Raw genomic sequence first — 17,310 nt, 5'->3', positions numbered from 1 at the left:
TTCAAGTAATCTATTTGTGCTGGACAAAGGAAAACATACAGATGATTGTAACCAGGAAAATAAAAATCATTTGTGATCCTCACACCCGGAAGACCACTGTTTACATTTAGGTTCTAGCCTCCATTCCTGGAATGAATTTAGGATTAGACATATAGCTGCAGCAACTAAACCAGGCAACGTCACCCAGGGAGTCTTTTAATGAGCTGGGAAGCCACGTGAGCGTTCAGCAGTGGGGCGCACACTGGAGGATGTGAATTATGTTGGAGACCCTGCAGAACGCTTCGTCTGATGAGGATGAGTATGTTATAGGCGGTAAGGTTAAACGCTGCACAAGGTCTTTATAAACACGTTGATTGTAGTGGAAAGAGAGCCGGGCCAGGGTCAACCAAGCCGGACTCTCCTCCGGAAATGCTTGAGCTGGAGAAGTCACTTCCTGTCTGAGCCTCAGTTTCCCCATCTGTACAATGAGCATCTGTCTTTCCAGGACTGAGTCAAGTCAGCGGAGTTTCATTTCTGGGTTATCTGCCGCTGTGTTCTGGACGATTCCTGACACAGTTCCCACCCAGCTCTGGCATGAAACACAAGAGGGGCCGGTATTATGAAAGAAGCTGGGGTCAGGGAACACCAAAGGCTTACGGATGCCCAGAGGAGGGTGTGAGCCCCATTTCCCTGGAGGGCTGGGCCAGCCAAGCCGATTAGGGGCCCGGAGCAGCTGTGGGCAGAGGGAGGCCGCTGGGAGCGAGGGGATTCAAACAGCTCTTTCCCACCCTCTCCCCCACCAGCCTGCTCTGTGTAAAAATTCCAAACTCCCAATCAAACCCCCATCTCTTTTCTTCTTTCATTCACCTGCCCATCTTCCTCTCCTCTTCTCTCCTTTTCTATCCAAACTCATAATTAATCGCTCAAGGCAAAAGTAATGAATGTTAATTGGCCATCTGTAGGAAGACTAATTAAAATCTACCACGCTGGGGTTTCAAACATACCTATAGCAACGGAGTGAATCGGGAATGAGGCGAGGAGGGACTGAGGTAACAGCTGAAAGACTGCAAAACACCATTGGGCTTAGGTGTGAGGGAACGACGCCAGAGAGGGGCTGAGATGCTGCGGAGAGAGGGAGAGAGAGAGAGGGAGAGAGAGAGACCCACTTGGTTTACTTTTACCACCGCAGGACCTGGCATCTCCTTGCTTTCTGTTTTGCATTTAGCAAACACATTCATACATTCCCCTCTCACTGGACATGGCTTAAGGGGTGGCTGGAGTTTGTCAGCACACAATTTTTGTCCCTCAGTCACAGGCCCGAACACACCCTTTATTTGAGAACACCTGCACCATGTCAAAATCACACACACACACACACCCACACGCACACGTGCTAGTTAAATCTCATGCACAGCTTTTCACAAGTTCAGTCTTGCAAGGCCATACCCTGTCGCATGGAAATACGTGCACACCCAGGGATAAACTGAGACAACCCAGGGACACAACATGTGGTTACACACAATCACACGCAATCACGTCTGTATCCTGTGGTTTAAATATACACGCTGACTGTATGCAAATGTAAATGCGGGTCCTTACAGTAGTTTATATTTACACTCACATTCACAGAACCCTCCTCTAGGTAAGGGCAGTTAGACACCCAAACCACGTTTTCATGCACACACTGTTATCCGGCAAGCTTCACATCAAAGTGCTTACACGCAATACACACACAATTACAAAAGTCCCCCAGGTCAGGGGGGGTCTGCCAGCCTGAGGAATGGGTGGCAGGCCCTTAGAGCTCAGTATCTTGACAGGGTCCGTTCCCTGGCTCTGGGGAGGCTTCTACCTTGGGTGGGCTTGACCCAGGGGCTGGGTCCATTCGACCAGGGTCCCTGTTTTCTTGTACTTAGAGCGAGAAGGCTGCCTTCCTTTCTGAACAGTTTCTGAGGCCTCTTCCTCATGGCTGTAAAATCCCTTTATGGTAAGTTTAGATGAGAGCAGGAGGAAGTGCAAACACCAAAAAGTACTTCCTGGCACATGGGGCTGGGGGATGGAAACCTGGGAAGGGTCACCAGAGAGAAAGGAGACAGGGTTCCACCCGGGGGTCCTCACAAGAAAGGGCAGAGCATCCACGGGCTTTGTGTCAGCTCTCGCTGCTCAGGATCCCAGGTTCTCAGCTCAGTGTCCAAGCTCATCCCCCCGCCCAGCAGGGGAAGCAGCTGGGGGGAGAGCAGGCCCGAGGAGGGCAATGGCCTCAGTGCTCCCAGAGGGACCTGCACGCCAGGTGCATCCCTGGAGGTCAGGAGTCAGCCACAGAAGGAATCCCCAGCTGTAATAAGCAGGCGGAAAAGAATCCCTGATGTCCCAGGAGTGACCAACATGCATGAAGCCAGGCAGTCATCACCACCCCTCTGGGACCCAGGGGGCTTGGCTACTTTATTCCCACCTGACACGTGAGGATGCCCAGCTGCTCCGATTATGCAGGGCCACGTGGCTGTAAGAGGCCAAGCCAGGCCACAGAAGCCAGGCCCGGTGCTGGCCCTCTCCCTGTGCAGGACGGGAAGGAGTGGGGCCCGCCTGCCCGCCTGTGGAATTTCCGGAGAGCTGCAGGCCCTTGGGGATCTCCCTCTGCCAGGCTAAGGCCTCAGGGTGCTCTGGGAGGAACAGGCGTGCACACGCGCGCACACACACGCACACACACAGGCTCTCACACGCACGCTCACACACACCACCCTATGACAGCTTCTACATTTGGAGCTGACAGATGTGCTAGGTAACAGCTCGGCACTGCCTGTGCAGCTGAGGCCCCGCATCGGAGTGGGATTATTTCCAGCAAGGCTCAGGGTGGCTGCGTGAGCGCAGGCCCGGGTGTGTGTGAGTGTGTGAGTTTGTGTGAGAGAAAGAGAGAGTGTGAGCGTGCGTGCTTCTCTTGATCTCTGTCCCTCTATCTGAATCTGCCTTACTATGTTTCACATCTTTCTGCCCATTTCCCTCCCTGTTTCCCCATCTTCCTCTTCTTGTCCTGCCCACTCTGTGTGTGATTTTTGTCGTCTTGGCCTTGAAAGCTCCAGAAAGGAGAGAAGACTTGCCTCCCTGCCACACCCTCACTTTGCCCTGGTCCCTTTCCTGTCACACACAGGCAGGCCTCAAGGCTGGACTCAGAGGAAGCCCATTTTGTTCCAGATAACGATGCAGCTGTCCCTGCCCTGTGCACAGGGGACGGGGTGGGGGAATCTGGGGCTGTCCAGGGGCCAGCTCCCCACCTCCTCGCCTTGGTCACTGTCTGCAGGCTTGGCCTCTTCTCCTGCTGGGCCAGCTAACTCTGACACTCAGCATTGATGTGCAGCCCTCTTCTGCCTCCCAAAGTTCTCTACTTCTCTCTTGTCCCTCCCAACTCCCAGCACAAGCTAAGCCTAGTCACGGCCCTGTGCTGACCCCGAATCTGGTTTCACAGTGACCCTCGCCTTGGCCATCAGACTATCCCTGACCCTTAAGCCTGACTCTGTCCCATCCCCTTCCCCTTCTCTGCCTCTGTTGATCTCTGCCAGTACCACCTGGACATGCAAGGTTCACAGCTCGCTTTTTAAATGAATTATTTTCCACAGTGCACTTTGTAATGCTCTAGTGCAAGTGAGGACATACGTAGGTCCGCGAAGGAAGACCAACGGGAGAAAGTGTGTGTGTGTTTTCTTAAACACCCCAGGTGGTTCTGACACAGGCCAGCCCTACCCACGTCCACAATCCACACATGTGGGCTTTCCCTTAGGGATTGCAAGGGGGAATCCAAGGCAGGTTTGAACCCCCACACAGGGATACCTGGGCTGGGCTGGGCTGAGGCTTATCTGCAGGGACCAGACTCCCAGGCACCAGTCATCACACCCAAGCCCTTTGTTTTTTTTTTGGTTTTTTTTGGTGGTGGGAGGTAATTAGGTTTATTTATTTATTCTTGAAGGAGGTACTGGGGATTGAACCTAGGACCTCATGCATGCTAAGCATGCGCTCTACCACTGAGCTATACCTTCCCCAACACCCAAGCCCTTTCAGATGCCTCTCTATACACCTGGCAGTGGGTCACTACAGCTTGCCCTCCTCACTTGTCCATTCATTCATTCCTCATCAAACACTCAACGAGGCCTCAGTGGATTGGGTCTGGGTAAGATCTGTGGGATACACACCACCCTCTGGAGCCTGAAATCTTGGACCCCTGGGGTCAAGCTGGGGCTTGGAAGGACAGGGCCTGGGCAGGAAAGGCCTCTGCAGCAGCTGGACCAAGACCTGAACCAGAGTATAGGCCAGACGGACTCCTGCGGCCCCAAGAGGAGGCACCAGGCCTGGAAAGTGGGAGGGGACCCCTCCCTTCCCTTGCCCTGGGGTTGGGATGGGGGCCTGTGAGCTTGCAGGTCAGTCAGCTGAGGAATCGCCTTGAGCGGGGTGGGGGTGGGGGGTGTCAGCAGGGAGTGGGCCTGAGAGGTGGATTCCCCCAAAGGAAGAAAAGAACTTCCTTCTCCCTTCCTCCTTTTCCCCAGCCCTTCCTGAAAATCAAGGGCCAGGGCTCTCCCCCGTTGCACTAAGGGCAGTCAGGGCTGAGGGGATGGGTGAAATGGGAGACAAAGCAGGTGGCAGGGGAGTCTTGTGGGAAGTAACAGTGATCCTGGGTGGGAAACGGGAGGTGGGCTGTACTGCGCAAGTCTGAGGGAACGTCCAGCGTTCAGCCTGCCTCCCGGCACTCAGGATGGGGGCACTCCTTCCTCTCTCCAGCCACCCCTGAGCCCTCCCCTAGCTGGCCCCAGAGGCTCAGAGTGACTCCTCTGCTCACTGCCCTGCAGGCTGCCTGCTGGCTTCAGGTCCACTCCCCTCTGCCCGGGTCACCGCGAGGTGCTGTGGGGGCCCCACCTCGGCGACCGGAAGTGCTCTTCACCCACCTCGCTGTCACCACACGGGACCCCAGTGGTGAGAGAGCGCGGCTGGGCACTATGGAGTGGGAATCACCGCACACACGTTAGCGCTCGGGCTGAGATCTGTGGTGAAGGGCCACGTTCTGTGAGGGAGGGAGGTACCCCGGAGCCCAGCTCTCCGAGGTGAGGCATGGGGAGATGCTGGGAGACCACATCCCTGAGGAGCGGTCCTGAGTAGAAAGGTAGGAGCAGCTTCAGCTAACAGTCGGTTCTGGCACCAGCCTGCATTATATTCACGGGACGAAGGACAGGAACTGGGGGTGGGGAGGGAGCTTCTGATCAGCCGGGTCCCAGCTGGTCACGCTCACGGACCGCGGTGCTGGAGCTCCCTGGGGTGGGCCTGGAATATTCCCCCCACTCCACTGGTCCTCACTGGGCCAGCTGCTGGCTTCCAGCTCAGGGGTATTAAACACACCACTGAAAAACTACCCAGCTTGTTTGCACCGCAGACAAAGAGAAACCTTGTTTGTCTTTTGGCTAATCCGAGGCCAGCAGCTGAGCTCTGGGCACGTGCAGGCATGTATGGTGTGTGTGCTAGCGTGTGCTCATGTATGTGGTGGCCGAGGCCAGGCCGTACACTCTGAGAACACACGTGGTTAGCCCCTGGAGCCCGCCCTGGCGGTGGGGGAGCTGGGGAAGCTGAGTGCAGGCCAAGAAGCAAAGCTTGGGAAATCCCTGTGGCCAGAGACCATGGACCACTAAGGAGGCCGAGGGGCGGCTGGGAAGACTGATTCTGGCTCTTTCTGCCTCCCCAGCCCTCTAGGGTCCCCTGAAAGTCCAGAATCATAGAATACAGGGAAAAGAGACAGGTCTACAGTCCTTTCCAAGGCTCTTAAATCCCCGAGCTCAGCGAGGACAAGTGTCAGGTGTGGGAGGGCCTCGCCACCTTGTGGGGACATGCGGTACTCCTCGCTCAGTCCTGGCCAACCAGCCCCGTGGGGAGGGAGAAAACCCCATGGGGCATCGACTTGGCTCGTGCTGTGTGGACAGCCCTTATATTCCCACAGGAGCAAGGAGCCTGGTGGGGAATCTATCCCACTCACACCAGACAGATGGGGCAGTCCAGGCTGGCCCAGGCCCACCTGCACAGGCAAATCTGATGCCCTTGGATGCAGCCTGACCACATTTGAAGCACCTTAGAGAAAGGTTTGCAGGGAAGAAACTTGGAGCTCATCTGTTCCAAGGAAACTGAAGCCCAGAGAGGGAGGGGGGCCCTGCTGGAGACCCCACAGCTTCTCCATCACAGAAAGAAGCGGGATTGAGGGTCCTGACTCCAAGGCTCACGCATTTTCCCGAGGGTCCAGGGTCTAAGACAAGCTGTCCAGACTGAAACCCAGCCCAGCTGGGACCCAGAGCAGAGGCAGTGCAGTGAGAGTTCTTGCCACAGGTCAGCAGGGGGAGGAGATCTGGGCCATATGGAGATGAGGCTGCAAATGGGGCTCCAGGATGATCTGATTTTGATATTGAAAAGCAAATAATGGAGGGGGAGGGTATGCTTAGCATACACGAGGTCCTGGGTTCAATCCCCAGTACCTCTATAACAAACATTTTTTAAAAATAAAAACTAATTACTCCACCTTCCCCAAATAAATGAATAAAAAATAAAACTCATCTCAAAAAAAGAATACCCATGAAAAAAATTTAAAGGCAAATATTATTAGCATCTTCAGGCACTAACTTCAATGCTAGCACTGTGCTGAATATTCACAAACATTAGGTCATTTAGTACTCACAATGCCCCTTTGAGGGAGACACTATTATAATCCACTTTTTTCAGATAAGGAAGCTGAAGCAGAAGAGGGAAGCAACTTGCCCTGGGTTACCAGCAAGTGGCAGAGCAGGGATCTGAGCACAGAGATTTCCAATCTGTTGAGGGCAAAGGCTCTGCTGTGCAAAGAAAAGAGCTTGAGTTGCTCACTCCCTCCAGCTCTGACCCCAGCCTGCCTCAGGCGACAGGAGCTGCCGCTGGCTCTCCAGGAGGCGCGGCCTCGGTGCACCCTCTGCTGTGCACGAGGAGCAAAGAGAGTTCCGTCCGAGTCCTGAAGATGGCTGGCAGGGACCGTGGCCTCTCCTCCCCAGTAAGGAACAGGGTCACTGGGCTGGCTGGCTGGCTGTAGACCACCACTGCAGAGCACACATCTGCTGAGCTGCAGAAGGATGGGTTTGGTCACACCCCTGGTTTCTCAGGACTTCTTCCTCTTAGAAGCTCCTCCACCTCCCTCAAAGTCATGTTCATCCCAGGTCCACCCCACTGAGGACCAGGACCATGGGCTGGATGGGCCCTACCAGGAGTGACCATGACCGGCCCCCTTAAGAGCTGGGATCCATGCTCATTCAGAGCACTGCCACGTGGGTAAAAGGCAGAATTGGGAATCCAAGCGATCTGGGAAAAGGACCCCTCCCCAAGGGCCGGGATGGCTGGCTGTGAGTCGGGCAGTGAGGCTGGATACTCTGAACAGGTCAAGGGTGTGGAAAGGGGAATAAAGGCTAGGGTAAGGATAGGCAAATGCATGAAGGAGGAACAGGTGTCCGGGCATGTTCATCCAGGCCAAGTTTGTTTGAACCGGGGCTTGCTACTGGGTGGGGCTCAGTGAGAAGAGAAACAGCCCCAGGACAACTCCTCAGGAAATAACGGGGCACCCCAAGTCTGAGTTAATTGCCTCAGGTACATTTCTGGGCCCAGAAGAGGGAGTTAGTCATAGGACCTATATCAGAGGAGAAAGCAGGTGAAAAAAAGGCCAATCCACATTTTATTTGTATCTGTCTTGAATGTGTACATAAATTCTCAGGACCCACTCCCCCATGTTGGGGATGGATGGTAGGTTCTGGAGGGAAGAAGCATCCGATTGAGGACATGAAATTTAACAGAAGGTCCTGCCACCCTGAGCAAGGGGCATCCCTGTGGGCCGGGACTTGCACTGTCCTCCCTCCCCTCCCGGCCATCTGTGAATCCTCATGGGCCCTGCTATTTGACACTAGCTCAGCCCCCTCCTCCCCATGGACTGGCCATGGGCAGAAGACCCAACCTCCTCTCTTCAGTGTTTTAGCTTCTTCTGCTTTTCTTATCCCTAAAATTCTACTCCTGGGGTGGGAAAACACCAAAACCCACAACATGTCTCTCCCAAGCCTACTCCTAACTCAGGGTGGTCAAACCAGACTACTGAGATTAGAAACTTCAGCCACCGGGGCCCTCACAGCTGGCTGGATCTGAGGGCAGGGTTGGCAGTGGCACTGTGGCAGGATGTGGGGAGGTGCAGGGCTCCTGGGTGTGCCTGAAAGAGGGAAAGAAAGCCCCCCAGGAAGCCAAGGACATGGGCTTATTCGTCGTAGAAGTCAACATGGGCTCCAGACTTGAACTTGTCCTTCTGCAGCAAGCTCAGCAGTTTCTGGGCTGACACCCTGCAATCCACAAGCTTCCCCTTTGTCTTCAACTCCTGCAGCTTTTCTCGCAGGTCTGGGTCCACGGAGGTCTCCCGGGCTAGCTGCTGCATGTCTGTGTCCAGGGGACCTAGAGGATGAGGAGCAGAAGACAAGGGAACACGGCTGAGGCAGGGGCCCCTGCTGTGTGTGTGGGGTGGGGTGGAGTCACATCTGGCCAGAAGGTGACACCTCATCTTGGCTGACACCTGTCATCAGGATCATCAAAAGCTCCACACTGTCACTGCTGAGCTCCAGACTCAAATTCCAATGTCCTCTGAACATGGTCCCTCGAGACCACCGAGTCTGCACTTCCTGCCCAACCAGCACCTCCCCTGACTTTCCCACGAAGTACCCCTCTCCCAGACTCAAACCTTCCTCTCCCCACCCCCTCTGCCCCCACAGCCAATCAGTCAGTCACCAGGTAGGACCCTTGGCTTCTGCCAAACTGCCAACCAGGCCCCTTATGCAACACTGGTTCCCTCCCTGCTTCAACTCCTCCTGTAGACCTCTGCTACAGTCATCTTGCTAAAACATCACTGGGGTCGGCAAAACGACAATTTCTAGCTGTGCCCCCATAAAAACATCAATTTGGACAACTAACTGCATATGGAATTATTTTCAAAAGAGCCAAGGATTCCAGGTGAGGAATTACGCCACCTGAGTTGAAGCACAGAAATAAGAAAAGACCCACCGAGGAAGGTAGGAAAGACAAATTCACATACCCTACCACCCCTTGCCCAAGCCCCGGCAGCCCAGTGTGGGGACGGACATGCTCCCTGTGGGAAGAGAGTGAAGTGAGCACCCATCTTCCCCGGGGGCTCCAGAGTCAGCTTGTCCCAGCACCAGGCCAACTCCTGTGGCCCCAGATGGCTCCCTGTGGGCTGTCATGAACCAGGCCCCCAGCTCACCCCAGCACCCGCCAGCTCCAGTGGTCCCACAGCCCTAGGCAGCTCCCAGGGGGCACCTGTGAAGCCAGGCCCCTGATCTATTCCAGCACCAGCTGGCTCCTGGGCCTGGGCAGCTCCTGGGAACCCAGGCTTCTGGCACATCCCAGCACTAGCCAACTCCTGTGCCCCTAGATGGCTCCTGTGGGCCCAGGCTTCTGATCAGGGTCTGTGAATGTACCCACAAACCAGGCTCCCAGCTAGGCCTAGTGCCAGGCTGACTACCACAGACACATGAATTTGGACCCACCCCAGCAATAGGTGCCTAAGGACTCTAGTAGCAAGCCTGCTATGGACATCACCAGATGGCCCACCCAGAATCACTGGATGGCTTGACTGGTGCAGAGCTTTTCCTGCTGAACTCAGTCTATAAAGACTAGAAGAGGTGCCTACTTCCTCAAAGGCACAGACACCAACACAAGGCCATAAGGATCATAAATAATCAAAGAAACATGACACCACTGAAGGAATCTAATATAACCCTGATGACTGACCATAAAGGTGAGATCTACGAACTGTGTGACAAAGAATTCAGAATAATCCTCTTAAAGAAATTCAGTGAACTATAAGCAAACACAGATAGGCACCTAAATGAAATTAGGAAAACAATGTGTGAACAAAATGAGAAGTCCAACAAAGAAATAGAAACCATCTGGAGAAAAAAAAAAAAACCCAAACTGTAATCCTAGAAGAATACAATGACTGAACTGAAGAATTAGAGAATTTAACAGAAGACTTGGCCAAGCAGAAAAAAATCTGTGTACTAGAAGAAAGGTCATTTGAAATCATCTAGTCAGAGAAGCAAAAGAAAAAAGAAGTGAAAAAAGCCTACACGAATTAAGGGTTACATTTAAAAGAAACAATCTATGTATTATTGGAGTCCCAGAAAAAAAAAAAAAGGAACAGGAAGCTTATTTAAAGAAATAATGTCTGAGAACTTCCTAAATCTGGGGAGAGATTTGTACATCCAAGTTTATGAAGCTAATATTTCAACCCCAAAATACCTTCTCCAAGACACCAAGACTAGATGGTTTCACTAGTAAATTATGTCTTTTTTTAATGACAACATCATATTATTTTGATCACTGTAGCTTTGTAATAGGGTTTTGAATCAGAGAGTATGATGCTGGAGAGTTTTGTTCCTCTTTCTCAAGACTGCTTTGGCTATTCAGGGTCTTTTGTGATTCTATATGTATTTTAGAATTATTTGCTTTATTTCTGTGAAAAATGCCATTGGAATTTTGATAGGGATTGCATTAAATCTGTAGGCTGCTTTGGGTAGTATGGACATTTTAACAATATTAATCCTTCCAATCCATGAGCACGGCATCTTTCCATTTATTTTGTATCTTCAACTATAATGCCTTATAGTTTTCAGTGTACAAGTCTTTTACCTCGTTAAATTTATTCCTAGGCATTTTATTCTTCTTGAGGCAACTGTAAATGGGACTGCTGTCTTAAGTTTCTCTTTCTGATAGTTCATTACTAATGTATAGAAATGCAATTGATTTTGTATCCTGCAACTTTACTGAATTTGTTAGTTCTAATAGTTTTTTGGTAAAGTTTTTAGGGTTTCCTATGTGTAATATGTCATGTGCAAATAGAGATAGTTTTACCTCTTCCTTTCCAATTTGGATGCCTTTGATTTTTCTTGCCTAATTGCTCTGGCTAGGACTTCCAATATTATGTTGAATAAAAGTAGTAAGAATAGCTTCCTTGGGGGGCGGGGGGTGGGAAGGGACAGACTGGGATTTCAAAATGTAGAATAGATAAACAAGATTATACTGTATAGCACAGGGAAATATATACAAGATCTTATGGTAGCTCATAGAGAAAAAAATGTGACAATGAATATATGTATGTTCATGTATAACTGAAAAATCGTGCTCTACACTAGAATTTGACACAACATTGTAAAATTATTATAAATCAATAAAAATGTTAAAAAAAAATAGCTTCCTTGTCTTGTTCCTGATCTTAGATGAAAAGGTTTTATCTTTTCATCATTAAGTACATTAGCTGTGAGCTTGTCATATATGGCCTTGCTTATGTTTAGGTACATTCCCTCTATCCCCACTTTGCTGAGTCTTTTAAATCGTTAAGTGGGTGTTGAATTTTGTCAAATGCTTCTTCTGCACTTATTAAGATGATCATATAAATTTTACCCTTCATTTTGTTAATGTGGTGTATTGCACTGACGGACTTGCAGATGTTGAACAATCTTTGCACCCCTAGAATAAATCCCACCTGATCATGGTATATGATCCTCTTAATGTATTGTTGAATTTGGTTTGCTAATAATTTTGAGGATTTCTGCATCTATATTCATCGAGTATATTGGCCTGTAATTTTCTTTTCTTGTAGTGTCCGTGTCTGGTTTTGGTATGAGGGCAATGTTGGCCTCATAAAATGAGTCTGGAGAGTTTTCCCACCTTTGCACGCAGGTTGCCTTACACCTGCTGATATGGAAGCAGTCCTCAAGGTCAATGTCCAGTTCAGCCACCTCCAATTAAGCCATCTGGTCACCCCACCAGACAGGAATTGCTTCTTTCTTGAACCCTTATAGACACTTTCTATTCTTCATATAGGAGCCACAGCACCCAAGAATTTGGAGTTAATGGATCTCATGGGCAGAAAATCAAGGAAACTCAGGCTTGGAAGGAGAATCACCCCTCTGATCCTCAAACATCTTTCAATCACTCATGCATCCCTGGTAAGTAGGGACTTGCTACCTTTCCAAACAACCCACTCCATCTTTGGACACTTGTTAGAACATTCTTCCAGAGACTGAAACAAAAACCTAATTGGTCTCAGTCTTCATTCAGGCCCTGGGAGCCTCACAAAAAGTTCAACTTCCTCATAATGCCCATGGCAGCCCCCTGAGACGTAACCCAGTCGCATGGAATTCCGGAGTCTGCTCTGCTCCTGACTGTGGTTTCCATTTGCTCCCTGTTGACTGAGTAAATCCTAGGCTGAGCTCAGACTGGGTGCTGGGTTGAATGTTGGCTGTAAGAGTAACTGTATACGTGAGGGAGGGAGGGAGGATTGGGTACTAAAGAGCATGAAGAAGTAGACACGGCACTGATTATGAACTTGGACGCAAGGTTTGATCCTGGCTCTGCCCCATCTGGACTTTGGTCAGGTCAATCCACCTCTTTGCTCCTAGGGTTCCAAGGGGAATAAGCTACTGGATCTCTACGTTGCTCAGACATTATATAACAGCTATGTCACCACCTTCTAATTTCAGCAACCTCAAGCCTAGAATAGAAGCCTCACTTTTAAGAATGGGGTACAGTGGCATTATGGTAAGGCGATGAGAAGCCAGATCAAGGGTCACAAGACCCCCTACCCTTTAACTTTCCTGAGGATGGGACCCTATCTTATTTATCCCAGCATCCCCCAGAATTCCAGCACTGTTCAGTCTGGGATGGTCAGTATTCAACAATGTCGGTCTGCTCATCATTCAGCTCACATTTACTGCAGACTGGCTCAGTGGGATGCTTTGCTAGGTGCTGGGGACAATGGACAGTCCCTGCGCAGAAAGAGATGTAAAGAAGTATACATATGAACATAATACAGTGTGGTAAGTCCTATCTAACAATTAGAAATGCTAACAATCAGATAGCACTTCACAGTTAGGAATCACTTTCACATGCATGACATCATTCAGTCCTCCAAACTGCTCTGTCAAGACAGGTAGCATCTTCCCTATTTTACATGAAGAAATGAGGTACAGGCCTGTTATTTAAATCCTAATCATCTCTCAAAGTCTAATCTTTCAGACTTTTTGGCCCCACCCTCAAGTCCAGGCAGCTCAATCGGTACCCTCTAACTAAAGCTGCCTGCCCCTGCCAACACTAAACTTCCTTGGAGCCTGTGTTTCCCTTAAGGAGTGATGGGTCATGATTCAGGGACAATATATTCTATGGACCTTTCCTGAGGGGGACAGAGGAGGCTCCTTGCTCAGTCCCCAGAAGGTAACCGGCCAATTCCGGGCACAGGGACAGCAGTAATGCTTCACCTACCTGGGGCATAGCTCAGCACCCTCACACTCGGATCCTCTGCGGCCAGGACCTGGAACAGCATGTCACGAGCAGCCTTCCCTGCACAGTACAGTGCCCAGCCCTTGAAGGGCTGCAGCGCACAGAGGGATGAGATGTTAACCACAGTCCTGCTGAGGCCAGGACTCTTCGGGAAGGCCTTCAGGATGCTGGAAGTCAGGCAGAGCATGGAGGTCAGGTTCAGAGCCCAGTAGTTGTTCACTTCAGCTGAGTCAGCCAGGTCCACGAAGCCTTTGGACACATCCCCAAGAGTGGCTGAAAAACCAGACCTTAGGAATCACTCAATTTATTCCAGAAATCCCCTTCCCATCCAGACCTAGAGGAGTTTCCCTAGTGCTTCGGAAGACGCCTCCATCTTCTTAGCTCTGCAGATGGATATACCTGGGGGAACCCACACCTGAAGCTGCAGACTCGCTTTGCTCCGGGACAGGAGGCGGGGTACGGGGGAGGGGCGGGGGGGGGTGGTGGTGGTGGAGGGGAGCGGAACTCTGGGGGCCAATTGGAGAAATGGGGGAATTTACTTCTATTGGGAAACCCCCTATCCTAACTCACGCCTCCGCCAGAGGGCGCCGAGCAAGATGATTAGGAAAGTTCTACAGGCGTTCTGAAAAACTTGGCGTTGAATCCGGAAGGGGAGAATGGGGGGGAGGTGGCGGAAAAAAGGGGAGGTGGGGGGCAAAAAGGGCAGGTGGGGGCAAGATGAGCTTCCGTGACAGCATCGGGTCTTCCTCGCACATCGCATAGACTAGGTCTTTCGGGAGTCTTTTCTGACTCCTAGGAGACACCTTTAAAGTTCCAAGTGGTGGGGGAAGTGAGAACAGAAAGGGACACTAAGCTGTACCCCCGAAGCGCTCGCACAGGTGGAGTCCGGCCCCGCCCGCGGGGGTCTTACCCGCGTTGTTGATGAGCATCATTCGCTGTAGGCCCTCGGGCCTGGGGAGCTCGCGCACGGCGGCGAGCAGCCGCTGTAAGTCTGCCTCGGCGCCCAGGTCGGCGGGCACCCACACCAGGCGCAGGCCCGGCCGCCCAGAGCCCAGCTCGGCCTCCAGCTGCCGCAGCGCCTCGTCGTTGCGGGCGCTTAGGACCAGCACGGAGCCAGGCGACAGCAGCGGGACCAGGAGCTGGGCCAGCGTCCGGCCGAAGCCGCGGGAGGCCCCGGTCAGCACGCATACGGCGCGCCCCAGGCTGCCCACCTTGCCGGCGCCCGCCTCCATGCCTCCGATCTCCGCGAGCTGAGGCCGGAACCTGAGACCCGGCAGGGGACCGGGCGGCCGCAGTGGGCGGGGCGGCGTCGGGGAGTGGGCGGGGCGGTGTTGGGGAGTGGGCGGGGCCCCGCCCGGCGTGGGCGGGAACCTGAAGCTGCGGGCGGAGAGCAGCCGGCGCCGGTTTCCGTGGTAGTGGAAATGGAGGTAACTGGGAAGTCGAAGTGAGCTCCGGGGGGCTAAACTGGAAGGGCAGGAGGCGCGGCCTCCACAGGAAGCCCTAACCGTTTGCGGAGCGTAGCTTCACCCTTCGCCCTGCACCCCACGCGTTTCAGTCACCCGCTGGGAAGCATTCTCTTCCCAAGTCCGGGCCCAACTTGCTTGCACAAGTGACTCCCTCCAGGTCAGGCCACCTTGCTCAATGCTGAGCATCCCTGCACGTGGCCTATGCCAGTTCAGGGATTCGGGTCCCTTCTGGGCTTAGGGAACTCACCCTCCCCGATGGGGGGCGGTGGTAAGAGCAGCTACCTCCTGGTGAACAAAGCGCTCTTCCATTCGTTGTAAGAACCTTCTCCCGCTCTAGGCTGATGGCTGGCGCTGGTTCCCCTACCTCTTTGAGGTTTCTGACTCTGCCCCTAAAGATCTGAGTTCCCTGGGATCCTGCACCCACTCATGCTGCCCTCTTCCTAGTAGCCAATTCCTTCTCCTCCCATCTGCGTTTTCGCACATGATCGTCCAAGTCTACTTCCAGGCCTGTGCTTCAGAAAACCCACATTTTCCATTTTTTTTTTTCCCAAGAGAAAGAGGGAAAAATTGGCAGACTGCTACAGATCTCCTTGAAAAGGAGTCGCTTTTGAGAAATTTAGCAAGGATCTTAAGTAACCTAACCCCCACAGCTCAGTCCCAGTCCTCACTGGGCTGTTCTCTGCCCTGGGGACAAATAGCAAAACTGCCTTTCAGGGCTCCTGGGGAATTGCATTTTGCTTCCCTGTTTTGCGGGCTGTCATTATCAACATCAAAACAGTTTGGGGGAAGCTTTTCACTTTCCACGTAGGTGCCTTTACCACAAAATTTTTATAAAATATACAGCCCAGACTGTAGATTACAGTGGAATATGTTCTAAGAACAAATAAAACTGCCAAGAAACCTTAAACTTCATTTAGTAGATGTATTTGTTATTGTGCATAGTATTATTTTGAAACTATTTTGTGCAAAATAGGACAAAGAAAATAAGTAATTATGCTAACTCTTGTTAGGAGCCAAGATTTTCAGTGTTAGAGAAAAGAGACCAAGAATAAATTCAAGGAAGTTAAGAGAACAATCTGTAAAGTTGAATTTGAATTGGAAACCAGAAAATTGTAGAATTTATTGCAGTTGCTTTACTTTTATACAATAACACCAAGAACAGTTTTCTCCTCTGTTGTTTTGTTCTCCAATACCTGTGACTAACCTTTTTAAGAGTTCTCCCTGCAACAATGGCAGAGATAAAAGTGGTGCCCAGATGAAGTCTGCGTTTGTATTTTGTGTGGCCCACATAGGGCTTTTTTTTTTTTCTTTTTAAATTTGAGGAGATGTTTCTGAAGTGGGAGATTTTACATCATATCAGGATTTCCAGCTTTTTTTTTTTTTTTTTTTTTTTTTGAGCAACAGGAAGGTCTGGCAAACCGGGCTGTAACTGAGGTGAGCAGTGGTGCCTCGTGGGGAGGAGGCTGTGTGCTCCAGTTTGCCAGGACTTCCATCACTCACAGGTGTAGGCACTTCTGTTTCCCACTGTTGATGCATAGCTGAATTCTTACCCAGTGGTGATGCTCAAAATGTTTAACAGCCAGGGCGTTGCTGGATTGTGAAGAGGTGGGCCTCTGGAGGGGTGAGGAGGCTTTTGGTAATTCAACACCAGTAGGAAGGACTCTGTGTACCTGTACACCGTTGAAATTGTCCTGCTTTTTAACTTGCCCATTAAGGATGGAAGATAAAGATCTTCAATCTGATTGCTCCAAAGCTAAACTCTTCTGAACTGGCCCAAAGACCTTCTCCTTTAAATACATTTTAATAGCTTTTCCCTGCTCTCCAGGCCTCAGAAAACAGGTTGGTGAAATCATAGTCCCATCCATTCATTCATTTGGCATTCATTGACTTTCTACTGTGTGCCAGGCTTTGGAGAAAGGAGGGCACAATGAAGGGATGGGTACAAATCAAACCGAGCCTCTTCTAAACCTGGCAGCTTCTAGGAGGAACCATTTGGAAATAGTCCCCAAGGAAAGTGGTTTGCCTCATGGGAGAAAGCCTGGAAAATTATTATTCTTTTCTGAGGACGACAATTATTTGCTATCTACTTCCCCTCACTGTCAGTCTTATTTCAAGTAATATTTCAGTAATTTATGAATAATATTTCAGGGGCAACACAACTCTTAGAATTCCTTATACCATAATGGTTCCCAAATTTGTCTGCACTTTGGAGTCACTGAGAAATTTCAAAACACTGATGCCTCTGTCCCGTAGGCCTGGACTTAAGAAATTTGTATTCAGTTTATTTAAACTAAAACACACACACACACACACACACACAAACACAAACACACAGAAACACAAACAGTTCACCCATTTCTCCCACTCCCACCTCTTACAACCACCAATCTCTTCTCTGTATCTATCAGCTTGGGGGTTTTTTTGTTTCACCTTTTTTTTTTTTTTTAGATTTCACATGCCAGCTAAAAATTGGCACTTGCCATCTACCTCTGCTTGGATT

The 17,310-nt window shown here is 50.9% G+C and overlaps 1 protein-coding gene across 1 annotated transcript; it reads right to left on the bottom strand.

Annotated features, from left to right (window-relative positions):
- Positions 1-7,664: 7,664 nt before the first annotated feature.
- On the bottom strand, positions 7,665-14,823 carry SPR (sepiapterin reductase). The gene is made up of 3 exons (XM_032497822.1): positions 14,255-14,823; positions 13,327-13,617; positions 7,665-8,445 (listed from the first exon to the last, which is right to left on the bottom strand). Exons 1-3 carry the CDS (start codon positions 14,574-14,576, stop codon positions 8,255-8,257), a joined length of 804 nt encoding a protein of 267 aa, XP_032353713.1. The 5' UTR covers positions 14,577-14,823; the 3' UTR covers positions 7,665-8,254.
- Between the last annotated feature and the right edge of the window lie 2,487 nt (positions 14,824-17,310).

This window comes from Camelus ferus, chromosome 15, assembly GCF_009834535.1.
Source record: "Camelus ferus isolate YT-003-E chromosome 15, BCGSAC_Cfer_1.0, whole genome shotgun sequence".
NCBI lineage: Eukaryota > Metazoa > Chordata > Mammalia > Artiodactyla > Camelidae > Camelus > Camelus ferus.
The sequence above is the reverse complement of the archived record's forward strand: the minus strand, read 5'-3'. Positions and strand labels throughout refer to the sequence as shown.